The sequence below is a fragment of the Harpia harpyja genome, chromosome 2 (assembly GCF_026419915.1).
Source record: "Harpia harpyja isolate bHarHar1 chromosome 2, bHarHar1 primary haplotype, whole genome shotgun sequence".
NCBI classification, from domain to species: Eukaryota; Metazoa; Chordata; class Aves; order Accipitriformes; family Accipitridae; genus Harpia; species Harpia harpyja.
Window position 1 is genome coordinate 10,063,853 of NC_068941.1, and position 20,210 is coordinate 10,084,062.

Here is a 20,210-nt window from a genome sequence, read left to right on the forward strand (position 1 = left end):
CTGTTTTGTTGGGCTTTTTTGGAATCAAAACATATTCTTGACAGATCATTTAATAAATTGATACAGTTAAAATTGATTATGTTTTTCCTTTTGGGAAGTGTGTGTTCTTCACAAATACAGAAAAAGAATTCACACTCCTTGATTGCTTTCTTTTATGATCAGGAGGTGTATGTGTTATATACACCCTGTAGCGGTATTATAAAAACACTATATTTACAGTGTAAGGTGTATATAATAGCCTAGGGGAACAGAAAGTTTTCCTACTCGAGTCTTAGAAGTCGCCTTTCCAGCACCAGTAGTGTGCTAGAGCTTTGTCTCTCTTGCTGTGAATTACACCTTGTTAGTGGTTTGGGATTTCTTCTTGCTTTTTGTCTCTAAGTGGATAAATGCAAAGGGAAAACTGATACATGTAGTAAGAGTATGATCCTCCTCCCATTGTTCTCAGTGGTGAAAACCTTTTAAAACACATGAACACCTAGGCAACCTGAAAGGATCCTAACTATAAAAGAATCAGAATGGTCTTGGTGTATCTCCTGGAGTGATAATGCTAGCTAGGCTAGTATGTTCATCCTTAACTTGCACAATCATGTAGCAGGATAGGCACTTAATAAGACACCTTTTATCTCTGATATCTAATGATGATAGTGATGCATATTTTGAATGTGTTTGTTTAGCTTTATGCTTTGGAGTTGTGTATTTTTCATATTGACTGTTATTCACATGGCTTCTGGTAGTGTGGGCTCTCTTAACATCTCATTAATTTTCCATCTGCTGTAGAACTCATTTCTCCCATGAGGTATATAATATTATCTTACAAAAGTTCTACATCTTCCAAATCCCAGTGATGCAGACTTCCCTTGTGTTTTTTTATTTTACCAAAACTGGGTTTAACTTTGTCTTGATCTTTAGTTGTTTTTCTAGTCTTGGTGATCCTAATCCAGTTTGTGACTAAGGCTAGTATTCGGAAAACCGTTGATGAACAACAGTCATTTTGGATACTTAACGCAAGAGCATAATTTTGGTGAAAAGTGTCTGGAATCTTTCTAAAATAACTCAATTAGGTTCATGTGCTTTGATAATACAGAAGAGCTGTTTTGAATCCTGTGTTTGTTTTGACTACAGTAGATTGTTCCTTCTGTATAATCCAGGAATGGTTCTTCGTCTATTTAGACGTAAAAATCAGATCATTAATCACTGAAGTAGCTGTAATTACCTGTGAACTTTTTCTTTCAGTGAGATCCCTCTTCTGGATTAAGTATGAAAATATGGAAAGAATGCTTAAAAGACAAATAACATCCTTTATTTTCCTCTTGCACTTTTATTGGTATACTCAGAGTGGGTGGATTGCTTATTAATGAAAGCAGCTTTGGGTATTTCAGTGACCTGGTCTTGGCACTGTTGAAGGCAGCGATATTTTGCCATTAACTTTAATGGAAGCAGAGTTGAAGCTCTTATTTGAGATTTCAAAAGTCGTTAAATTTAATACCGTTATGGGCTGGATATTTTACTATCATTTGGCTGGCTCCTTCAGTTTTTGCACTTCTGTGTCTAAGTGGTAGTGGTTGTTTGAATCTATGAATGCATGCCTTATAGTTGGGTTTTGTTTATTCAGTGAGTAAATGTTTTCCCTATTGAAGTGAAGCCCTTGCCAAAGGTCATCTGTTAGCTACAGTTACAGATCTTAGTGGGTAGTAAAATCTCAGTCCCACGAGAAATTCTTCCACCTTTTTCTTCTAGTATTATGTACAGTCAGTTTACACTGCTCAAAAAAATACAACAGTCTCTTCAGTAACTTACTAATAACATTGTGTGTTTTCACTGTGCATTCACCAATTTTATGTGCAAGGAAACAGCTATTACAGAACTATGTAAGAAACTATTTTTTCCCTTATTCATTGTAGAAAGTTAGTTGGCATGGAAGAAATACTCATTATAATATATCCTGAGGAAGGCTGGCTGCGTTTGAGTTGTCCCTTATGCATGGAAATTTTACCTAGTGTGCTTTCGTATAGCAAATGTAATTTAAAATGAAGATCTGTAGTTTTGGTGGTAAGAGTTGACCTTTCATGTTGCATGGAGTAGTTAATTAATCCAGTGGCGTAACCCTTGTGTACATGGACTGTGTCTAAAGTAGAAGTACACATTTAAGACTGTTTTGATGTGTAGCATCTGTAGATGACACAGTAAAGAAATGGAGATGGAAGATATGGTAGGGATTATTGTATTTCTCACCCTTGTAGCTTCTCTGTGGCATGAGAGAGACCTGGAAATCCATCTTTTAATACCTACATAAAAAAAAAAAAAAGGCGGCCATATGCTTGCTTGCTTGTCTTCAGTTTATGATAAGTTGTCATCAGAGCTGAATTAAAAGCACATGGGTAAAGATCCAGAAGTACATCATACTGCTACTGCTCTAATTTTGCCAGATGCATGAATTACTTGGGAAGAACTGCATTAAAGACTCCAGACTCACCAGCTCTACTCCCACGGAATCAAACACCACTTCGCCAATACAGCTTGTTGTTCTTACTTCCTTATCTTGTATTCAGGCTCCCTCCCCCAGGTCCAACAGTGTACAAAACACTCATACCCACAAATGAATTAGAGATTTCGAAGTGTCTGACTAGCTCGTGCAGTGGTCCAACCAGCTGAATACCTCAGTGGCAGATAGTTGGTCAGATATTAATGTCTTGCCAATGGAAAATACCAGAACCCACAAGAAGGGAATACTAATCTGTGTGGGTATGTGTGTGGTCTATGTATTCTAGTGAGGCTGTTGATTAAAGTTAAATGATCTTTGAGTCTGGCTTTCCACACAGATTAGTAAATGGCAGTTGGTCACTTTTCCCCCCCTTTTTTTTCCGTTCAGAGAAATAGAAAAATATAATTGTAAAATAGGGTGACTTAGGAAGAGTGCCCATGACTTTTTAAAAACCTTTCAAATCACCAGCTTTTATACTGAAACACTAACATTTGCTTAAAATAATCTTTTCTGTGTTCTTACCTCAGAATATAAGATTTTTAGCTGTTTGCTGCGTACCTTGCTTCAATTTTGACAATTAATGCCCGGAGTTGCAAAATCTGTGTTCATCTGTCAGAGTTCAACATGTAGGTCCTAGCTTCCCTATCATATAGGCCTTACTACAAGTCCTTCATCTCTACAACCCATAAGGACTTACTGGCTTTTTTTTCATTACCGCTGTGTAGTTGGCAGTGGAAAATACCTGCTGTACCTGTAAGTCTTACTGAATTAAAATTAGTTGATTTGCACAGGTATAATATACTGTGGTGTCAAAGCACTACCTTGTCAATGGAGTGTAGATTCTTTCTCTTTTTCCTTTTCTCCTGTTAAAATATTTCTGAAAGCTGACAGAGACTCTGTCAAAAGGTTTCAAGGCAAAAAGGTGTAATTTGTTTGGAATGTAATGAATAATTATGCAGACAAAAATTGTACAACTACACTGAGAGATTTGCTCAGGAGAAGAGACTACAACTTGTTTTGTGGGCTCTACTGTGTGTGCATGACAGTGTGTGTCACTTTGAAAAGGCTTGCTCTGGTAAAAATTGGTAACCGATACAGATATTTAGGACATCAATACATTAGCTTCAAAGAGTACGTCTCAGGCTATCAGCGGACCTCCTGGTCAGTTACTAATTTGCAGAAAGTGGTTTATTGATGCTCAGGGGGAAGGATGTTATGAGGTAGCTTTCTTCAAATGCTGGGTGAAGGCTGTTAAGTGCAGTGCAGCCAATACATGCATGTATCAGTAGAAAATTATAAACAAAACCAGAATAGCGATCACAGAAGTTTACGACTGAGTAACTTTTATTTTCTGGCTCATTTTGAAAGAGTCTTTTGGAGGTTTGTCATAGAAGCCTGTCTCTGGCTTGACTTACTTATACAGTCCAGCTGAACTCAGTTGGCCGCCTTGGGTGTGCAGAGAGAGTAAAGGCTTTTATTGATAGATGGCAGCGTGTCTGCAAATGATCATTTCTGTATCCTAGGTCTGTCCACCTGGTCCCAGCATTCCAGATCTCGACATCGGAGGACTTCATGTTCCAGACATGAAGATCGAAAACCTTCTGAGGTATTTCTGGAATTTGATTTGCATTTTGTTACATCTATCAAATACAAAGCTGTATACATGTTCTGGTAATGGATCCATTTCTTCAGATTTACATTTTCTTTTCTTTTTGCTACATTTTAGCTGGCACCTGCCCTCCACCCCCCCTTTTTACCAGGAGATTAGGGAGTTCAGCTGTTGGTACAGCCACTGCCAGCACCAGTTTCAATCTGTGAAGTTTGTTAGTCTGACACCCATTCAACAAAGCTGCTGAGTCTTTCTTCTAGTATTTTAGGCATCAGGGTTTATTTGTAGCTTGATTTGTGAACAGTGAAAATTTACATTAGGTGCATTTTATTTCATAGTTTGTATTGGGTCTTGGTATGTGATCTTTGTTAAAGTGCTTGTCAAACTAGAAATCTGCTTCCTGACAGGTCTGTCTTGTGTAGTGCTTTGAGGAAATTTATCAACGGAGATGGAAATCTTTGAACTTTCCAGGATGGATCAACTGTTAGTAACACATAAATGCGATCCAGTTCTTTGGAAATACTCTTGCTGAATCTTGCCTGTCTTCAGGCAAATACTACACTGCGGACTTTGTAGAGGTTGCAAAGAAAGCGTTAGCTTTGGGAGATGGAATTTCTTCATTTAACATATTTGCCCAATACATGTATTTCTGATGCATTAGTGAGTGATTGATGTTGAGAAAAAACTTGCTTTATTAATCTCCCCAATGACAGTATACCCAAGTCCCAGAGAAGAGTTTTCACAAGAAGAATCCCATTCATTGTTCAGTGTGAACTACATCTAGTACTGGTGGTTTCCAGTCTTTTTTGATTGTTGGCTGTTAAAGACCTTATTTTTATTTTTTTTTTTTTTGTGAATGTGGAGACCCCTGGTGAATTTATTCTTGCTGGTGATAGGCTTGATTTCCTTAGTTATCTTTTGTACCTCCTTTGGAAGTAGCCCTTTAGTTTTGAGAACTACCTCATGAAAGGGTATCAAGAAATAATCCAAGATAATTACGAATCTTGTTTTTTGTGTGCTTCTGTGTTTTCCTCTCCCCTTCCTTGCATTTCTTGTCAGAATCTTTGCAATTTTGTGCTGTTCTCTCTCATTTTCTCAGCCTGGATGGACTTCTCATATACTTCCATTTAGCTTTGTTCCACAGTCTTTTACCCTTCTCGCTCCCTCCCTCCATTTGCATTGTTTCTGCTCACCACAGCACACTATGCTGATGATAAGTGTGCTGGCAGAAAAGTGACACTTGCTGAACTCCCCGGGTGAAATCCTGGTCTCACTGAAGTTGGTGGCAAAATTCCCATTGACTTCAGCGTGGCCAGGGTTTCACCCTTTAGCTTTGAAGTGTTCAGTGCTTCTGAGAGCCAGCACTTCTGTAAGCTCTGCTTTGCTCCAGGCAGTCTGATTGAATCAGAAATTAGAGCAGAAAGAATGGTGTCACAGGGCCACTGGCCTGGGAAGGAGTTTTCTCGGCTGTCAGGTGCTGCATTAGCTTTGCTTCTGAGGGATTTCTGCGACAAATTTATCTGAGAGCCTGAGTTACTTTGGCTCTCACATTGAGCAAGTTTTGCGTCCCATTTTATATTTTTAGTCTTCTTTTCATTTGATGTTTGATTGCCTTAATTCAAATCACTTAGAAGTGCAGAATCCCCTGGCCAGCTGCGCTTGTTTGTTTTGTGAGCCAGTTTGCTTTGTGGCTTATTTTTCATTTCTTGATTGGAGCCTCACAGGACTTGTAATTGGATTGTTTAAAACATTCCATTACATTTCATTACCTGCATTCACCCTTTCCTTCATATGGTAATATTATTCGTTATTTTTTAATGTTGGCAGTTTTTCTGAACATGTCAAGACAAGTGTTAAGAAAAATGTCATGATTTTATGCTATTTTTGTCACAAAACCAGGGTGGAAACAGAAACATACTGAGACAGAAGTGGGGTAGTATGTGTGTGTGTTGGGAAGGAGGAGAGGTTTCAAGACGTGCAGTGTGGTAAGGCAAATCACGCTTTGAAATATTCTCAGAAGTATAATTAACCGTCAGGTTCACTGTTTCCCTAAAATACTTCCCCAAAATCGTAGGGAATCTATTGAGATTTCAGGTGTGTGAGTAGTGTATGACAGAAATTGCCGTCCTGGGGAGGCCTGCCTAATTAGCGCTCTGTATAGATCTGGTTCTTCCTCAGCCATATGCAACAGTTGGCAGGAGCTCATGTAAAACAGTGTGGTTTGGGACCAGGAGGTTGTGTCACTTTGCCCCCCCCCCCCCCCCTTAGCAGCCCAATAAGAGAATGTAGGAGCACTGCCCTGGTAATCCGTCTTTTCCTTTGTAACTGTGCGATGTGGGGCTGGGTGGATGTCCACCACAAACTGAGAAGTCTGCAGGGAAACTTCTCTTAAGACATTACCTATCATCTTCTTGTTCTGGTGGTGCTTATTTTCTGTCACCTGGTTGCTTTTTAACCCTCTCTTTTGAACGTGGCATTGAGTAGTTAAAAATTTGTGGTTGTGGGGGTGAGTGCAGTTGCTGTAGTCTGCAGCAGCCTTGCCTTACAGGGAAAGCAGTGTGGGGAGAGCTGGAAGACACGTAAACAAGTGCAGGCTTGTAGTTCTGATGTCTGTGATAGCACCCTTTGCTTTCTGCAGTGTTGATAGGCAGTGGCCAACCAGGCTGAAGCTGCCACAACAGTACCACAGCATGCCCGCTACAAGAGTGAATCCCTTTTTATTTCATTCTATGGCTTGTTGAAGACAGCATCGCTGCTTGTTCATGGCTGCTAACCCAAAAGTTGCCAAACATCCTGCTCATTTTAGAGGTGGATGCCTTTGCAAAGGCAAAGTAAAATTACAGCTGTGATGCAGAGGTGTCTGTAGCTGATCGAATAACAAGCACCTGTACTGAACAGGGAGCTGCCACCAGAATTCCAGTTTGGGTCTTATTTTATTTGATCTTTTGGGTTATTATTTTAAATACGTGCACAAAGAGTCATCTCCTTAGAATTTCCTCTTGCGGCTGGTCATGGTAAAGTCACGCCTTGATTTCTACCACAGGGAATTTGTAGAATGTCTTTGGATTAGTCAGAGCTCCAATAATTAGAAAAAAAAAAAAAACCCAACCAAAAAACCTTGGAGCAAAAATGAGTCTTCCTTGTGCTGCTGTTTTAAGACTCAAAGCTCCTGCAGCTTTTATTGCGGCCAAGACAGAGGTAAAAGCGGGTAGCACCTTTTAGCATTATGTCTGTAGTGCAGGGGGGAGTGCCAGGGCTTGTAGTGGAGTTAGCTGGAAGTCATTCTATCAGTATTTGCACCCTCAGCCACCCCTTTCCCTGCAATGAAGCTAAACATCGGTCCTGCAGTGGGCTGGGTTAGTTCATTGTTGATACAGTGACCTTGTTACACACTGTGCTCCATGGTTACCCTGAAGCTGTGAATCATAGAGTGTAAATATCAAATGTCAGTGTCTCTATTTTTCTCTCTTGGTCACTCTCTTTGCAGGTGTTCAGAACGGACCTGATCACTGCCATGAAGTTACATGACTCCTTCCAGCTGAACCCTGATGAATACTATGTGCTGGCAGACCCCTGGAGGCAGGAGTGGGAAAAGGGAGTTCAGGTGCCAGTTAGCCCAGGGACCATCCCAGAACCAGTAGCCAGGTATAGTTTGGAGGAATGTAAACAAATACACATACGTTTATGCTAGCAGCTTATGTCTACATTGCCTTGGCTTCTTGAGCTTTATTCCGCAGTGTCTAGCTAGAAAGCTCTCGGTTCTCAGAGACGAAGAGCAACCTGCCTCAGCTTTTTGAATGGTCGGAGAGGTCAAGAGTCAGGCCTGTTCTGCCTGTGTGTTGAAATACGAATGTCAGAGAATAAGTTTTGGCATTACATTAGGATGGAGTGTGATGACAGAACCTTAAAAATAGCTTCTGTTTTTCAGGCCAGACTTGACCTCATTCAGCATTGCTGGGAGAGCCTTTGTCTGATGCTTCTTGTGCTTAGTTCCAAGCCATAGGTTCCTTTCAAGGAGCAGTTAGACAAGCCAGATTTAAGGGCTAGAGAAAATACAGCATTTATTTTGGTTTCATGTTATTTTTTTGGTTGTTTCATTTACTAACTTAGGAAATGGTTTGTTGTACAACATTTCAGCTGCTTCAAGAACCATCCAGATGTCCATGTAACTAAAATACATTAATGTGAGATTGTCTAGCTTTTATCCAAGAAACCCTTATTTTCCTTACCTTGTTTGTTACACTTAGATATTGTTTTCTGTTTCAAATTAAACAGTACAGTTGTAAGGGCAGGAGTGTGTTGCAGCCCTTTTATGCTTAGTTGGGATTGGAGTTGGAGAAAGTGAGAAGAACAAGGATTACTGCCATTTAATCATACTAGATCTCTTTGAGTAAGTCCAGGCTGGCCCCTAAGGCGTTACCAAATGACCCATCAGTGCTGGTGGGGTCAGAACAGCCCAAACTGATATACAGCAGAAAATCCTGGGTGACACTACGCTGCTTCTGCTTCTGTTAGGTCTGCATCTGCCAGCTTTTAACCTTGGAGTAGGTGGACTACAGGAATGTTTGTTAGCGCTTTCTGTGTTCTGTGCACCTATCTGCAGGCGGCTGCGCAGCTCTACTAGGTCTGTACAATGAGGAACTTACCCACACATCAGGTAAACCCTTTCCTTCCTTCTCCTTCTGAAGGATTGGACCGAGAGCTCCAAGGAGAACTTGGCATTTTCCTCTCTGCTGTGCAGTTTAGAACATGGGAGCATATCGTTTCCCTGCAGTGCTCGTAGCCTGCTTCACACTGACCTCACCCAGTCCCTGCATAAATGCACACACGTTGTATCTGTGTGCTCACATTGTCTTCTCCTCACTGCTTTGTCTTTCAAGCACCTCCCAAGGCTGCAGGAGGGCCAGGAGACCTGTGGAATTTAGCAGAGGGAGACCTTCTGGGGGATCCCCACACCATATCTTTTAGGGAGGTGGTTTGGTGGCTGCATCAGATCCAGGTACTCACTTAGGAGAGAGCTTTTCTCTGCCAATGGCCAACAGAGAAGTTGCTCCATATTTAAGATACTAAAGGAGATGGGGAAAGAAGGCACCCACAGTTGTGGGTATCAGCTCAGGAAGCACCACTCTTTTTTTAGTTGCTGCGCTGTCTTGTATAGTCCTACTGGTGAGCTCCTGTTGGTCAGAGAGGCCCTCTGATGCCTGATGATTATCCTGTTTGCTCCCTCACAAAACACTTGGGGAGCCCTGTGGTGGTGCTGGAGCGCTGGAACTGTTCTATGTTTAACTTTGGGAGGGGAGGGAGATGTTCTGTAAATTGAATCAGCAGCAGTCAAATAGTCGCTGGTGTAGAACAGAAGCAAAATACAGTACAGATAGCTGATGCTGTTGAGGTACATAATAGAGAATAAAATATTTTGGCCTTGTAGTTACTGGTCAGGGCAGCAAGAGCACGTTCAGAGGGGTGGGGAAAGGAGCAAGTCTGTGTGGTGATTCAGTGTAAGCATGCAGTCAGATGGATAATTCAGTTGAATGTGCTTTTTGGTATGTAGTAAGTGTTGCTTTTTTTACTTCTTTCTATCACAGAAATAAAGAGATGAAGGTGGTTTGTTTTGAAGCCAAACTACCTGTGTTTATTTCTTCTGTGCCACTGCAGTGGTATTTAGACAGCGTGTGCAGGGTGCTGCCCAGAGGTTATGATTTCTGCATGGAGGGCTACTCGGGAAGGAATTTATGGTACAGAAGATTCGGAGAGCAGTGCCCTGTTTCAAGTAAATTCTCTGAGATGTAGTGGTCTGTAATATTTTAATACTGTACAGTATGACCAGGAACAGTTTGAGCAGTACAGTTAGGCTGGCAAGGTCATTCAGATTTGTATTCTTCCACAGTCCCCTTCTGCATCTCAGAAGCCCCAAATTCAGCATTTGGCTCTTGCCCACCATTTCTCAGATTGTTGTCTGAAATAAGCTAGATGAGGGGAAGATTTAGGCCTGTACGGGAGACTGAAATAGGTAGAGGGTTTACTGAGACCTATGTGTGCAGATACAGTAGTGGCAGATCAGGGTCTTCTTATAGGAGGAGGAGTTAACGTGTTGGACCTCAGATGGCGGTAAAATAGGGTGGAGAATTTCCTGCTTGTTGTGGAGCTTAGGCTATTCCCAGCACAAAGTTGTGTCCACATGGAGTGGTGCTATCTCCTCCCTTGTAGCACTAGAGTGCAAAAAAATCATTAACACTAGTGCTGCAGGAGGCAGTCATTTGGCAGCGTGGCCTGTCATTCCTGGAGGTACCGGCGTTTAGTTGTGAAGTGCATTTCATCCAAACTGAATTTCAGTGTGTGCAGTTAAGTTAAGAGAAGGTGCACTGTCCCCTGCTGAGAGAACCGCACTGCAGGTGGACTGACAGTTACCTTTGCTGTTTGCAGGCAAGTCACCAGCTTGCTGGTAGAATGACTGCTGTCCTTTGTGAATTGGGCGGTTTTTGCCCCCAGCTCCTGGCTTTGCAAAGTTGTGGCATTGCAGGAATCTGACCTAGAACAAGTTATGTGCTGTAGGTACTTTACCGTTTCCTGAACCAATGTCTGTGGTTGAACAAAATTTCAGTTGGCTTGCAGCTAAAATATGCTTTCATAGTTGGTTGTTGGCCAACTGGAGCCTTCAAAACCTGAGAGAAGGTAGTTTCAGCAGCAGCTGATTAATATTTGTGCTCGGCCCAGCATGACATTAGTGATTGTGAAAGAGCAAATGCAGACCCAGGATGCCAGAGTTTGGATCCGCTTGGGTAAGCGAAGGTAAAGCTAGTTGCAAATTACTGATTCTCTGTGGAAAGGTCTCCTGAATTTCACAAAGATGGCAATTCTGTAGCTACACACACACAAAAAAAAAAATCAAACATACTGGGAGAAAGAAAACTTCAAATGTAGCAGGAAATACTACTTTTTTTTCCTTGAACTTTCTTGATTTTGGTATTGTAGTTAAACAGATTGATTTAAAAAAAGTCTTAAAACAGAGTTCAACATCTGTGTATATGGCAGCCATCACTACATAAATACAGTGTTCCTACTCTAGCTTGAAACAAGTGTGAATTTCAGGTAAGAGTAACCGCAGCTCTATCCTCTAATCTTTTCATTTTATTTAGAATTCTGGTAATAAATTGGGTTTCTAGACAACTCCAATTAATTTCTTACAGTACCACCAATCTGTTATGAAAGTGCACTGTACTGTTTTCCCATCTCGGTGCAAGAAGATTGCTTAGATGGTTAGATGATTTCTGATGGTTGTTAGTCACTTAGAATGAGGCATTTTGAATTCTCTAGAAACAAGTCTTTCAGCAGCCCAGCATATCTGATGTCTGCTTGTCTCGTTTGTTTTAGGATTGTGTCCGAGACGAAAGCTGTCACGTTTACACGTCCCAGGAAGTACATTGTTTCGTCAGGTTTGGAGCCTCCAGAGCTGGGCTATGTTGACATTCGAACCTTAGCAGACAGCGTGTGTCGCTACGATCTCAATGAGGTGGATGTAGCATGGTTGCAGCTTGCCAATGAAGAATTCAAAGAAATGGGTGAGCACTAAGTGCTTGTGGTTTTGTTACTTTTTTTTTTTTTAAAGCTGCCAATCTTAAGAATAATTTTAGGGAGGGCAGCAGTGGGAAGAAATGATAGATGTATGAAGAGGTAGTAATCATATGAGTTGGGGTAGCCACGGGAAACCGGGCCTGATGTGGTTAAGCCCTAAGATATATGCTTTCATTACTGCTGAGTTGTATCTGCTTAGACCAGGTCAGAATCTGGCCACATGGCTTTTTTCTGTGCTGCTTTCCATTTCAGAAGGGAATTGTCACAAAGTTCCCATTTTGCCATCAAGGTCCTTGAAGAGAACTTCAGGTAGACCATTCAGGTAGTTTTTCCAGTTAGTCCTTTTTTTTCACGTATTTATTTCTCTCTGCATCACACATCCGTATCATCTTTTTAGCTAGTGATGTTCAGTGCGAAGAAGGTAGACGAGGTTTAGAGAACCTACGCGAGCTGAATTGTGCAGGGAATGAGACAGTAAGGAATTCCCACAGTGATTTATTGGAGGAATCTCCCAAAACTTACTGTGACCGTGTGCTCCAGTCCTGAAGCAGGAAGAGGAGCTGTCACAAGGGGAGCAACTATTGCCTTTTCTACAGAATGGATTGTGTGTGGGAAGGGGCAGGGAAGCAGGGCAAGAACAGGAACATTTCTTTGGTAAGGTGTGTGCTTCAGGAGAGGATTTCACTGGAATCGAAGAGGATGTAAGTCAGCACAAATTTTAACCACATTGTTTAGATAAGGGAAAAGATGCTGTGCCAGATGGAAGAGGTTTGGGCATGTTGGTGAACACTGTTGATTTTTGTTTTAGCATTGTGGCTGTTCCCTGCTTTGGGTTACAGTTTAGTCATACGGGTTTTACCTGGCTGTAGTCCGTACACGGCATGACTCAAGACCTAGTAAACCACAAACTGACCATTTGTAACTCTTTAAAAGTTTCTCTGTTTTAAACCCACATATGGAAGAAACAGACGACCCAGCCTTGACGCAGTCTCTTACCCAAGCCTTTTTTCCAGGTCTCAAGTCAGGCCTGCTCAGGTTTAGTGTTGGGCTTAGAGGATTTCAGAACAGTTCATGACTGAAGAGTTTAGGTTACCTGTCCAGTTATCTTCAGGAAAACAGCAGCAGCAAGTCACAGAATCATAGAATGGTTTGGGTTGGAAGGGACCTTAAAGATCATGTGGTTCCAACCCCCCTGCCATGGGCAGGAACACTGTCCACTAGACCAGGTTGCTCAAAGTCCTGGCCTTGAGCCAGGTCCCCTTAGCTTTCTTCAAAGGAAAATTAAAAATACTGTTTATGATTTGTAATTGATACCCATCTATCCAATGTAGATAATTCCCTCTGTCTGTCTTTTGTGAAAACCAGAGGAGGGCTACCACAGTGTTACACTGGGGTGTAAGCAGCATGAGCGATAAAGCGCACAAGAGGGGCTCTTCCTTATGCAGATACGTACCTGTGCATGAAGCCCTGTGGTAGCCATTCTGCTACACCAACGTAACCTTCAAAGTACACGTTGCACATGAAACACTGACAGCTAGAATTTCACAGTTCTGATCTTCCACGTTGTGTTTTGGTGCAGTTTGTTGTAGTTTGTTTGCTCTAATTCTTTATCCACTCAGTTTTGCTGTACGCAGAGGCAAGGAAATGCTCCTGTCGCTACCAGGCAGTACATTGTGGGTCTTCAAACATGAACCTGGGTGCTCTATCAGACACTGCACTCTGCAGATACTATTCATGGGCATTTGAAAAGTGAAATACTTCCTGATCTGCAGTTGTAGCACTTCCTTTATGGTATCCCTGCAGCTATGAATTCCCTGTGTTTTCTTTGGTATCTGTTGGGAGTGCTTCAGGTACTGAAAATGTATATTCTGTCTTTAAAAGAATGAACGTAAACATTTGAACTGAAGCCGCAGCCCCTTGATTCACTTTTTTTTAACCCTTATAAGTGACATATCTCTAAAGGTCGTTTATAAAGTGATAGCAATTGTGAGGTTAGCATTTAGTTGCAAACTGGTATAAAACTTGCCAGCATCTGCTTTGCCGGTGCAATATTTCTGGGCTGCAGGGCAAAATTCACTGTGCTTCATCAGCAGGATTTCGGATGTTCCCTCTTGCGACCTTTCAGCTGCTCAGTTTGGGTAGTATGGGATGCATTGATCTCTGCCGCAAGGATTTACCTGTCAGTAAGGGAAGCTGGAATTACTTTTGTAGAGTGTTTGTCTTCTGATCTGGGGGAGATAGAGAGGTTTTTTCCTTCTTTGTTTTGTGGGATTTGTGGCTCAGTTATTCACAGGGAGAGCCAAAAGGCAGATTTTCTTGTTAAAGCACACATCACGAGGTTGCCATCTTCTGTATGTCACACTAAATGTTAGGTATTGGGAATTAGACCAAAAGCGGGATTTCCTAAGCCTACCCTTCATTGTAGTGCTTTAAGTATATGGCAATTCTTGTGCTGAACTGACTTTGCAAAAGGAAAATGATTATTTGCAGTAGCATAGTTTTCTTGGTTTCACTGGTGTTTGTGTGGCATGATTTTGTGGTAAACGTTGGCGTAGTACCGACTTGGAAGTACTACAGCCATTGTCAGAGCAAGTGAGAGATGGAAGCCAGAGGGGGAAGCACCGTGCTCTTTTTAGATATTTTTCTTGCTGCTTCTGTGATAGATATTTTTTCAGGTCTATAATGGTAATTTAATATAATGAACAAATTTGAATTGATAGAAATATATAAAACTATAATGTAATCAGCCTGTAGCTGTGGTGTTATGAATAGTTTTCTGATGGATGCTGTTTGAAAAGACCAAATCCCAGATTAGATGTTGTATTTATTTATTGTCCCAGATTTGATGTTGCATTTATTGCAACTGCGTTTTTAACTTGTTAAAACTAATTCATTGGTGTAGCAGGGTCTGATGGAGACCTCAATTGGGGTTGCACCCACTTGGGTTGGAACTTGTAAAAACCCAACAACTGTTGTTAGAAACTGCAAGTTTGTTACAAGTATCATTAGCAGGTTTTGTCATTGATTTCTCCCCTCTGCCCCCATCACTTTTGGTTCAGAACACTCCCAAATCTTTCACCAAAGAGTCAACATCTGGGTTGCAAAATTGAAGCAAAAGCCATAGACAGTGCTGTCCCAGAAGGAAAAATGAGAATATGACCAGGAAGCCAAAATCAGTTTATGAAAGTTTTTCTCAGGATTTTGAAAAATTGGTTTGGATACTGCACTTCTGTTTGTTTAATACAATTATAAGACTTCTCTGACTTTTTTTTTTTTTTTTTTTTTTTACAGTTTCCCTAGTTCATGCTGGAATAGGCATGATTGTCTAGGAATGACATGCGTACGTGTGGGGCTCGGCTGTATCTACTCATCTGTTAAGAAAGAAGCTGGAGTTGGGTGTGGCGGTGGTTATCGCTCTTTCCTTTAAATAAGTAACAACTCTTGTTTCCCAGGGATGCCTGAGCTGGATGAGTACACGATGGAAAGGGTCATAGAGGAGTTTGAACAACGATGCTACGATAACATGAGTCATGCTATTGAGACGGAAGAAGGACTTGGGATTGAATATGATGAAGACGTTGTCTGTGATGTCTGTCAGTCTCCAGATGGAGAAGATGGCAATGAAATGGTGTTTTGTGACAAATGCAATATTTGCGTGCACCAGGTATGGCAGCCAGGGCACAGTGTGGGGGGCGGCGGTGTGGTGACAGAAACTTTTCCAAACCATTAAACATAACAGACTGGATTTTTTCCAGTGACAGACATTGATCTGTTAAGTTGTTGCAGAGTTCACCATTGAGCGGTGGGATGAATTAATTCTAGAAACGTCACGCTAAGAGGGTTAAAAATGGTGTTGCGTGTGTGTGGAGGAGGTTACAAGGTGAGGAATTGCCTCTCCAAAACATACACATGTGTATTGTTGTACATTCTCACCTGGCCACTACTTTTGCTATATTCTTTTCCCCTCTTTCTGCACACTGCTGGGGCTAACACACCTCTAGTATCAGCAAGTTTGGCTCAGCAGGGAGGGGAAAAAACTTTCAGGCAATCACTATGGTCACTAGTAGGATTTATTATAGTCAATTTAATTTAATGGAGGACCTACTGACCTGAGCTGAGCTAATGAAGCACTATTACGTACCACCTTTTTGTGGCAGGTAAGATGTCAGTCATCTTGCCATGAAAGAACAGAATTCTAGCGCATCTGTTTCCGTGGATGCTTTTTACTGTAGCAGATGACTTCCTATCAGCTGTCTTTCCCTCCCAGCTTTAAGAAGTTCGCTTTGTCATTCAGTGTTCGGAAAACTGTGGTGTCTAGTGAGCAAGAGTGGCGTTTTCTTGCATGTGTTACTTAAATGCATTTGTACTAATGATAAAGAAATACGCCTATGACAGCTGTAAGGTACAAATGGCTATCTTGCAGGATACTCTGATGTGGCGTTTTTAGATCTGCAGTGGTTCTCTATCCTTAGTCTCTGATCACGTCAAATCTGAAACTTAAGAGGGGTAAAACTGACAGTAATTGGGACAGAGGTCTCCATAAAGACGCAATCTCCCAAAAAGAGTGGTCTTAATTAGTTGCTGTTCTGCACTTTTACCTCTGAATAAGAAGTAAAACCCAGTGCTTTGGATTAACATTGAGTATTGCACAGCAGAGCTCTTTAATTTGTGGTTCTTGCCTTTTGAATTAGATACAGTCTAGTTCCTGTTACGTGTAGCCTTTGTGATACTGAACTTCATCCTAGATCACTGCTGGCAGGGTTGTCTGTCAGGAGTCCCCTTGCCCTTTGGGCTGGCAAACATGTTCTTCATTTCCCCAATTGAAGTGGGCAGTGTTTTTTTGCCTAACAGCTGATCATGACTTCTGCTCCTTTCACTGAAAGATCTTTTTGGGGAATGAATGGGTAAAGTGGTTGGCTAAGTTTATGAAAGCATCCTGAGACCCTCCACAAGCTAATGTTTCTATAGTGTTAGGAATTCCATAAAGAACATTTCGAGAGTTGCGAGAGGCTACGTGAGAACAGCTCATGCATGTTGTTTCCTTTGTTTTCTTCCCTTTTTCTGTAAATGGGAACACAGGCCTGTTACGGGATCCTGAAGGTGCCGGAAGGCAGCTGGCTGTGCAGGACCTGCGCGCTTGGCGTTCAGCCCAAGTGTTTGCTGTGTCCCAAGAAGGGTGGTGCCATGAAGCCGACCCGCAGTGGCACCAAGTGGGTCCACGTTAGTTGTGCTCTGTGGATTCCAGAGGTAGGTGCCGACCCTCTGGGAGTTCAGGGCTGCAGTGATTCTGGGAGAGAAGAAATCTGTCAAAAACGCTGTTCAACCTAGTGTGTGTTGCTACAATGAGTGTAGCGTGTACATGGAACTTCTTAGGAAGACAGTATAAAAGATTTTCAATTAGATGCAAAGTCTGGCAGGATGGAGCCTCTTCTGTAAAGGAAGTAATTACCTTTGTCAACCAAAATTAGGCCTCAAAAAATTAGGCCTTTGCTGCGGGCAAAGCTCATTTAACAAGCACACAAAGTACTGTTATATTTTGTAAATGGAACTTTAAAGGTGAATCAGGAAGGTTTGGATGTGACAGTGAGAATTCCTGTGGGTTCTCATAATCAAAATATTCATCCTGTATGATAATTTTAAATTGGTGGGCTTCGCCTTGAAACTGCTTTGTTCATTCAGCGAGGAACTGATTTTTTAAAAAAGGAATTTTAATTTTTTTAGTTCCTTATAAACTGAGGAACTTGGAATACGTTAATTTTGCATATGCACCCAAGGAGTTTGATTTCTTTGGTAAAATTGTTTCCCTTTTCAGTTAACAGTGTAATAGTCGCTCTGCGTTTTTTAACCTTTTTTCTCTTAGGTGAGCATCGGAAGCCCAGAAAAAATGGAGCCCATCACAAAGGTTTCTCACATTCCCAGCAGTAGGTGGGCACTGGTGTGCAGCCTTTGTAATGAAAAAGTTGGAGCTTCTATACAGGTAATTTAATTGCACAAATATCCGTGTGTTTTGTTTTGTCAGTTTTTAGTAGATACACAAAATGTGTATCCGCAGTAAACTTCCTTTGATTTCCTGTTTGTTACTGTGGCCTTAATTGCACACAAAGTGCTTTTGAGTATTGGTGTGCTCTTACCTTCTAGGCAGGTCATCCCGTAAGAATTCCTGATTTGTAGATACGCTGATATGTTTATTAATACACTGAAATAAAACTTAAATGTTGTTGAGTAAAGGAAAAAAACCTGTATTTCTGTGATGTACCACATACAAAAAGGAAGCTTGAAAGCTGAAAGCTGCTGTGCTGAAGCCTATCTGCTAGTCCCTATTTAGCGAGTTCTAAGACGAGTTGGATACCTCAGTGGGAGCTGAGTATTTCCTGTAACAGCCTGAATTTTGAACGTGCTGAGCATGCCCAGCTCTCAGGGAAGTCAGTGGAAGTGAACACCTTCACTTTGATGATAAAGCTAGTTGTAGCTTTGAATTTCTAATTTTAGGTACTGCTTAACATTGGACTGTTTTGGCTGTAACTATTTTTTCTGTAACTGTTTTATTGTTGGTCCAGCTTTTAAGTTGCTGAGGAGCATATCTGGTTATGTAATATTAGGCTTTTTGAGCAGTATGAAAGAAAGATTGTTTGACTGGTCTGCCCTGAGATTCAAGCAAGCCACAAGCTGAAGAAATGAGCCCCATTTCCTCCGTTGGTTGTGGGTAGATTCTGGAGCTCTTAGTGTTTCTAAGGAGAAAAAAACTCCTGGGTGTGAGTTGCCCAGTTGACATTGCTGTAGCAGCAGTGCCACGTTACCGTTCTGACTTCTGGTGCTCACTTGAGCTCAGGGATGATGACTGCCTGGAACAGCAAGCCGAGGCAGAATCAAAACGCATGTCTAGTCTTCCTAGTTCCAGAAAGAATGATTTCCGTATGCAATAAATAATTAAACTATAAAGCCAGCACTATAAAGCCATTTGTTTCATACCAACAACTCACATTCTTGGGCCAGTGCCAGTTGGTCTCATTGCATACTTCGGAAATTCTCTCTGCAGTTTCAGTTGGATTTGGATTCAGCCTTCCTCACCGTAGCCTGTGAATTGTCGCCGTTAAATAACTGAATTGATCTGCACCAGAGCGTTTCAGACTGGGCAGTGTGGTTTCAGCTGCATATTTATATTGGGTTGCTAGCTGTAAAGCACTTGCAGATCCTTTACAGTGGAAAATCACTCAGAAATGTTAAATAATAATTTTAGGAACAATTTTAAAATCTAGAGAGATTGAGAAAACCCATTACCAAGCCCCAGATTTTTGAAAGAGGAGATTTCTTGGTTTCCTGAGACACGAGACAAGACTTTGATCTACCTTACTTGAGAAGAAATGATGAGAGTAAGGACAGGTGACCCACTCAGAGTAGTGTTGTGATTGTGTAGAAAAAGACAATAAAGTATAGCTTAGTGTTGTGGTAATGTTCTTCACCTTCAAGGTGCTTCATATACTTCAGCAAAACGATCCTCAGAAAGCTCCCTGAGACAGATAGGGAGATATTACTGTCTCGTGGCTAGGCTAATGTTACAGGATCCATGATAGTAAGACACAGAGATTTCTAAAGTCCTGCACTTTTTAAAAATTAGGTTTTATCCATTTCCTTTTTTCCTCTGCTCTGAGTCATTTGATGAGGTTGCCAGAAAAAGTTGTAAAACAGCAATGCAGCAGTAGTTCCAGTGAAACCTATCAGTCCGTTTCCATTTAAGGCATGTATAAAATAGTCAAGTAGAGAAAATAAATCTGTCCACAGCATATAAATTTGCAATCGCAATGCCTCCTTGCAGAGCTGTCCCCTTCCTCTTGGCCACTATTACATAGTTGAAACTGTTTTGTCCATTCTCCAGACCTGTTCTGAGGGGTAACTTACAGTAGTTTAAGTTAAGTTGAACACTTGAGTATTTATGTATGTTGGTGTGCAGGGGACTGTCCTTCCATATTTCTTCTGATACCACCTCTCCCCTTCCAGTGACGACACAGGATGACATGCAGGCACAATGGCTGCCACTTCAGACAGTTCTACATTTGAAATTATGGGGCAGAGACAAATTAGAGTTTTGCCTGACATGTTATAGGAGTTGTATAAATCTTGGTATCATTAAAGCTAGCAGTGAGAAATACATAGACTGGTGTTGTGAAATTTCATACAGCAGAGAAGAACATTACACAAAGCCACTGCAATAGAAAGGAAGTAGCGTTAACTGGATGAACTGAGAGAGATTGATCCTCCAGAGATGTTATGAGATGAGCACAACAATTAGAAAAGCCGGCAGCTGGAAGTATGTGTTAGGCTGTGCAGAGAGCAGCTGCAGTAAGCTGGGAAAAATGAGAGTGCATATTCTCCCAGGTTCAGCAGATTTCCTTCTGATGAGGCAGGCTTTCCCCTCTTCTCCCAATAAAATACTAGCCATGCTACAAGCTGATTGTTCTAGACAATAGCAGCCTGGAAACCGTGGCTTAAAGTACTCTCCTGTACTGTTTGGTGTTCCAGTTGGGCTGCTTTTGCTGTGTTTGCTAGTAA

At 41.5% G+C, this 20,210-nt stretch overlaps 1 protein-coding gene across 7 annotated transcripts in view; it reads left to right on the forward strand.

Annotated features, from left to right (window-relative positions):
• JADE1 (jade family PHD finger 1) overlaps positions 1–20,210 on the forward strand; it is a 44,231-nt gene that overhangs the window by 17,110 nt on the left and 6,911 nt on the right. For all 7 annotated transcript variants that reach the window (XM_052815233.1, XM_052815223.1, XM_052815203.1 and 4 more), the window contains 6 exons: positions 4,006–4,088; positions 7,579–7,736; positions 11,463–11,650; positions 15,116–15,327; positions 16,743–16,910; positions 17,524–17,640. In XM_052815233.1, coding sequence (XP_052671193.1) covers positions 4,006–4,088; positions 7,579–7,736; positions 11,463–11,650; positions 15,116–15,327; positions 16,743–16,910; positions 17,524–17,640 — 926 coding nt within the window. The remainder of the gene's footprint in view (positions 1–4,005; positions 4,089–7,578; positions 7,737–11,462; positions 11,651–15,115; positions 15,328–16,742; positions 16,911–17,523; positions 17,641–20,210) is intronic.